We start from the raw sequence: 6,978 nt of genomic DNA, 5'->3' as shown, positions 1-6,978 counted from the left end.
AGAACGAGTGAGAGAGAGAATCCTTCATCCCCCCTCCCCCCCCACACCTTTCCCACAAACGAAGAAATAGAGAACGAGTGAGAGAGAGAATCCTTCACCCCCCCCCACCTTCCCCTCCCTTCCCACAAACGAAGAAATAGAGAACCAGTGAGAGAGAAAATCCCTCATCCCCCCTCCCCCCCCCACACACACCTTTCCCACAAACGAAGAAATAGAGAACGAGTGGAAGAGAGAATCCTTCACCCCCCTTCCCCTCCCCCTCTCCCTCCCTTCCCACAAACGAAGAAATAGAGAACGAGTGAAAGAGAGAATCCTTCCCCTCCCACCCTCCCTCCCTTCCCACAAACAGAGAAATAGAGAACGAGTGGGAGAGAATCCTTCACCCCCCTTCCCCTCCCCCTCTCCCCCTTCCCACAAACGAAGAAATAGAGAACGAGTGGAAGAGAGAATCCTTCACCCACTCCCCCCCCCCCCCACACACACCTTTCCCTCCCTTCCCACAAACAGAGAAATAGAGAACGAGTGAAAAAGAGAATCCTTCACCCTCCCTCCCCCCCCACACCTTTCCCTCCCTTCCCACAAACGAAGAAATAGAGAACGAGTGGAAGAGAGAATCCTTCACCCTCCCTTCCCCTCCCCCTCCCCCTCCCATCCCACAAACAGAGAAATAGAGAACGAGTGGAAGAGAGAATCCTTCACCCCCCCCACACCTTCCCCTCCCTTCCCACAAACGAAGAAATAGAGAACGAGTGGAAGAGAGAATCCTCCACCCTCCCTTCCCCTTCCCCCACCTTCCCACAAACGAAGAAATAGAGAACGAGTGAGAGAGAGAATCCTCCACCCCCTTCCCCTCCCACTCCCCCTCCCTTCCCACAAACGAAGAAAGAGAGAACGAGTGGAAGAGAATCCTCCCCTCCCCCACCTTCCCCTCCCTTCGCTCCCTTCCCAAGACACCCAACAATCACGCAGAGGGGGGAAAAAATCACCCTTTGTCTGGACATGACAATGAAGGAGCCTGACACAGGATCGCTAAATACGAGACTCCGCTGAGATTCTCCCCCCCCCCCCCCACCACCCCCAGACCTCACTCCCACCTCACTGAGATGTCAACATTCCCCCCAAAAAATATTTATACATTTCTCTGCGAATGTTTATCCTAACGTGGGAATGCGCGTGGTTGTGTTAATGGGAGATAATGGGGTAGTTCGGGTTTGTGTTCGTATTGCTTATTATTATTATTGCTTTCATTATTATCCACAGGGACTGTCGTGGTGTTATGTGTATGAGATTTCGTATCTGTAGCTACAAACAAATCAAAATAAATACTTACAAATATGCACGCACACATATGCACGGCGCTCCTATGCATAGCTGAACTAAATACCATTTTCAAACATACTAAATGTCAAAAAAAAAAAATATATATATAATAAAAAAAAAAATAATAATAATAATAATAATCAGCAACAGTACGGAGTGCTTTAAGCAATTCACAATAATACAAAAATTAGGCTCGACTCAAGGCAACCAAGACGTGCTTCGAGAATACCCCAAACCCAACAAAGAACTATAGGCCTACATCGCATCACCCATTTATTCTTAAAACCAACACGCCTACACCCTACAACAAAATTCTTCTGAGAACAGAATAGGCTTATTCCAATAACATACACAAAGAAATTGGACAACTTGAGCTCTTAAGGTGCTGTCACACTAGCACTTTTTCCGTCAATTTTTTTGACAATTTTCTAATTCCCCCCCCCCCCATTTTTGAGCGAATTGTCGATTTTCCAGTCAGACGATAATGATCGTTTCCGTCTGAAAACCTTTCCGTCAACTTTTTCAGCCAAGCATAGTCAAATCAAGAGCTATATTCGAGAATGTTTGTATTTACGTTAAATAAAATTGTCAAAAAATGACAGAAAATGTGCTAGTGTGACAGTGCCTTTAGTCCTCTTTCGTATTGTCAAGCTTTGTGCAAGAAAAGAATATATACATAGATAGATAGATAGATAGAGAATTAGATAGATAAACAAAACAAATTCCTCTTATCTAGACTGGAGGCAGCTACTTGGGTTGTCATACCAAGGTGCTGACATCAGTGATATCACATGTCTGATACGCACACAACACACGCGCAGCCTACACTCACTCACATGTTTACAAGCACAGACACAAGCAAACACACACACACGTACATGCACATGTAAACACACACACACACGTACATGTACATGTAAACACACACACACACGCGCACACACGCGCACACACATACACACGCACGCACACACATCTCTTAACATTTTAACCCCATTCAGCATCTTCCTCTATTACCCATTTCCCAATCCTTCTTATTTTCCCTTTTTTAAATTCAAATTTCGGATTTTCTCCTGCTGTTTTTCCTGGCTCTTCTTCTCATTTTGCTTCTAATTTTGCCTTTTCTATTTTTCACTTTCGATTGCTTCTTCCTCCTTTCTTCTCGTTTCTAAGCCTATCAACTTCTATTTCTTTTTAATGTTTCACCCCGTCTCTTTTGCGGCATTCCCAACTCCTTTGCCGTCCTCCTCCTCTCTCTCCCTTTCACTTCTTTCCATCTCTCTCCCTCCCTCCCTCCCTCCCTCTTCTCTCCATCTCTCTCCCTCCCTCTTCTCTCCATCTCTCTCCCTCCCTCCCTCTTCTCTCCATCTCTCTCCCTCCCTCCCTCTTCTCTCCATCTCTCTCCCTCCCTCCCTCTTCTCTCCATCTCTCTCCCTCCCTCCCTCTTCTCTCCATCTCTCTCCCTCCCTCCCTCTTCTCTCCATCTCTCTCCCTCCCTCCCTCTTCTCTCCATCTCTCTCCCTCCCTCCCTCTTCTCTCCATCTCTCTCCCTCCCTCCCTTCCTCTTCTTTCTATCTCTCTCCCTCCCTTCCTCTTCTCTCTCTCTCCCCTCCTTTTCTTTCTATCTCTCTCTCTCTCCCCTCCTTTTCTTTCTATCTCTCTCTCTCTCCCCTCCTTTTCTTTCTATCTCTCTCCCTCCCTTCCTTTTCTTTCTATTTCTCTCCCTCCCCTCCTTTTCTTTCTATCACCTTCCCCTCCTCTTCCTTTGTCTCTCCTTCCCCTCCTCTTCCTTTGTCTCTCCTTCCCCTCCTCTTCCATTGTCTCTCCTTCCCCTCCTCTTCCACTGTCTCTCCTTCCCCTCCTCTTCCATTGTCTCTCCTTCCCCTCCTCTTCCTTTGTCTCTCCTTCCCCTCCTCTTCCTTTGTCTCTCCTTCCCCTCCTCTTCCTTTGTCTCTCCTTCCCCTCCTCTTCCTTTGTCTCTCCTTCCCCTCCTCTTTCTTACTCTCTCCTTCCCTCCCGCCCTCTTCTCTCTCCTCCCCTTCCTCTTCCTCTCTCCTCTCCTTCCCTCCCCTCTTCCTCTCCCACTTTCTTTCTCTCCTTCCCTCCCTCTTCCTCTATCTCTCCTTCTCTACTACTTCTTCTCTCTCCTCTCCCTCTTTTTTTCTCCCCTTCTCTCCTGCTTCCTCTCTCTCCTTCCCTCCCTCTGCCTCTCTCTCCTTCCCTTTCCCTACCCCTTCTTTGGCTTTGTCCCTTTCTCAATTTTCTCCTTCCCCCCTCCTCTTCTGTCTTTATCTACCCGTCTCCCTCCCTTTCTTATCTCCTCTCCTCCCACAACTGTCTCTTTCCCTTAGGTAAAAATGTTCGTGTGTGTGTAATTACGCTAAACTACTGACCACAATTTCATCATACTATGTTCTTCCACAGCTGCTCAACACACTATTCTTCTCCCTTTCATACCAAGAAATCATAGGCATCTTGGAAGACAATTCTACAAGACCAAAGTAAGCACGACAGGTCACAAAATCATCCTGATTACCATCTTCACTTGTTACTAACTTGTAGCCTACTCTAATTGAATTATGTAGAATAGTCATCGTACTTAAGGGCCTTGGGTCAAGATTGAGACCGTATGTGATTGGCACCATAATTTATTTTCAGTACATGTGAATATTCAAGAATGATAACAAGGAGCTGCTCAGCTTAGTTGCATATTACCAAAGATAAGGAGCTGGTTTTAGGATGCAGTTGTGTATCCATGCTTTTCTGTGCCTGTCCTTGAATAGGTACTTGGAGCTTATGAAAAAGATATTTTATATAGATATCAAAGCATAATTAGCAAACAATAGCAGTAATACAATGATAATATTGAGTGTTGAAGAGGTCCAAGTAGTCTCCGTCTTTCTTCTTTTCCACATATCCTTGTCTGTCTCTGCTACCTCCCTCGCTCTCTCCAGCCAAGCAGCTGTACAGATCATACTCCATGCAAGACTTTTGGCACTGGCCCATAATTCAAGCAAAATACTAACATTTTTTTCTATATTTGTATATTTGGAATCAATTATGGCATAACAGCATATCCAACAAACTAAAAGAAAAACATTTTTTATTCTAGATAACATCTGCAAAGTGTTTCCCTAATTACTTTATACAAATGCTAATAAATTACACTGGATTTCCCTTTAGCTACTATGTATAAATTCTTTAGCTATATGTTACTTTCCTATTCCTCATCACTCAAAAAATGTTTTATGTCATTATTCTAATATCAACACTACTAATGTGCAGCAATCAAACACCCAATTAATTTAGCTACAGTTTCTCATATGGTAAATTTTTCTAGTAGTCTATCTTTTAAAAAGTTTGTCCTATAATTGCCACATATTTTGTGAAGTACTGCAAACATGGCCAATTAAAAAACTAAATAGAAATCACTTATCGAAGACTGTTCTAGTTCTAGTGATATCATAGCCTGTATGTTTTACACTCTGGCAATGGTCAACAAACTTGCACCATATACATTCTTGCAAGATGTAGCTCGTGAAATTTTTCACTAATTTACAGTCAAATAAGGAACCAGCCCACATTCAATAATGCTAAGATATAATGCATACAGTAAAAGTTTGTTGGTATGTCATCCCTCAATGCAGTGCTCTTTCAATAATTACCATGCATTTCAGTTACAGCAGCATTACTTACAGCAACTCAACTTACATGTCATTTTCACCTGGGTAGTTACAAAATAAAGACAAATATTTCCCTATGCAGGATTTCGAAATTTGCATCCAGTACTGTACGTGACGGCATGTGAGGATATTCAAAATAAGTAAATTCTTAGAAACATCTTTTTGGTAAATGAGTACATTTTATATGCTGTCACGTACAATATACATAATGTTATACTGATGAATACTACAAGTGCTGATTTGTTTCGCAGCTAGAAAACAAATAATCATAATATCATGCCACAATCTATAAAATAAAACTATTTTTGTAAATAATTTAAAAATCACCATTGTCATTCCCTTAAATGAATACCTATTTTTGCATTTATCATTAGCTATTTTCATCGACAAAAGTTAAAACAATAGATAACCTTTCCAAACCTCTATCGCAACTCTCACACAGGACATAAACATTTTATAACCATTATCACAAAAAGATAAAGTAACAATGACTACTCTCACTCCCAACTGAAGATCTATCGCAAACCCAAAAAATTACAAATCTCTTCTCACTCTAATCAAAACATTCAACCCCCGCGACGTCCCTAGAATAAAAACAATAAGTAGGGGCAAAGAATAATATTTACAAAAGGGTATAACGAACGTGGTACGAACTCACCTGTTCCCTTCCTCAGACTTCATAATAGCCTGAGCCACGGGAGAGAACGTTATCAAGTTATCATTCGCCAAAGACAGCCTCTTCAAGACATCCGTGAAGTTGAAGCTCTGCTCAGCCTCGCCACTCATTCCCTTAAACGCCATGGCTAAAAAATCGCTATCGAACAATGCGCAAACGATTAAAAAACTTTAAAAAATCGCAGAGGGGTCAGGCATTCACACACTTGCCATATTTGTAAACATACCGCTTTGAAATCCTGCGCGCTGATTGGTCCGTTTTCGGTTTGTATTGCGAGCTTTTTACGGGGTAACTAAATAGCTATTTTATGTGAAAGACGACTAAATTCCCTCTTTTCTCACTTTCAGAATGTGTTATAGTATATATCTTACACTATGGTATTAGAATTCTAGCCCTGGATACAGGAAATAGGAAGAAATGATATACCATGACAGCATTTACAGAAAACGCATGTTAATAGGTCACTAGAGAAAACGTAGCTATTCATGGGTAACTAATCTATATTGACCTTTCATGTTGACATTTTCTCGTCTGTTTTAAAGTTAAAAGGCATAGACACATGGAACGAGATAACAAACAAAGTCCGAATATTGGTTGTCGTGTATGTCCAGAAATAAGTATAAACTTTACAAATAGCGAACTGTGAAATATGGAACACGTATATTCACGGCGTGTTTTTTAAACTTTTCTACTAAAGATTTCTAATCCTGTGAATCTGAAAAATAAAGTCATTATTTTAGCAGAAAGTACTAATATATGTCGTTCAGTTCTGAAATATCTGAAGACAGGAAATACTTCTTCGAATATGTACATTTTGGTGTTTTGATGACGTAATGTGACGTAAAAGTTATAACACTTTTGGAATATCAAAATACGCATTAGATACATTTATCAACTAACAAGACATATATACGAAATTTGCAAAGAAGGAAAAAATATTTCGAATAATAGAGAATGCTGGGAACGGTCCAAAATTTTGCCAGTGGAGATATTTCCTGTAACCGTTTTTTCCAGTCGGTAAACATTTCCTGAAAAGAAAATGTGATGGATAATAAAAGGGATACGTGAAGAAACAAGTCACACACATACACATAAGCACACACATATACACACAGATATGTATATGTATATATATATATATATATATATATATATATATATATATATATATATATATATATATATAATATAACACTATATTTCTTCACATCCTCGTCATCATGTATGTATATACATACATACATACATACATACATACATACATACATATATATATATATATATATATATATATATATA

General features: G+C 40.8%; 1 protein-coding gene across 1 annotated transcript in view; it reads right to left on the bottom strand.

Moving 5' to 3' along the window:
- The window catches only part of LOC113803144 (centrosome-associated protein CEP250), a 104,070-nt gene extending 98,169 nt beyond the window's left edge, over positions 1-5,901 (bottom strand). The window contains exon 1 of the mRNA XM_070116628.1: positions 5,662-5,901. Coding sequence (XP_069972729.1) covers positions 5,662-5,804 — 143 coding nt within the window. The 5' untranslated portion in view covers positions 5,805-5,901. The remainder of the gene's footprint in view (positions 1-5,661) is intronic.
- Positions 5,902-6,978: the final 1,077 nt, after the last annotated feature.

The sequence above is a fragment of the Penaeus vannamei genome, chromosome 39, assembly GCF_042767895.1.
Source record: "Penaeus vannamei isolate JL-2024 chromosome 39, ASM4276789v1, whole genome shotgun sequence".
NCBI lineage: Eukaryota > Metazoa > Arthropoda > Malacostraca > Decapoda > Penaeidae > Penaeus > Penaeus vannamei.
This window is presented reverse-complemented; position numbering and strand designations above follow the sequence as displayed.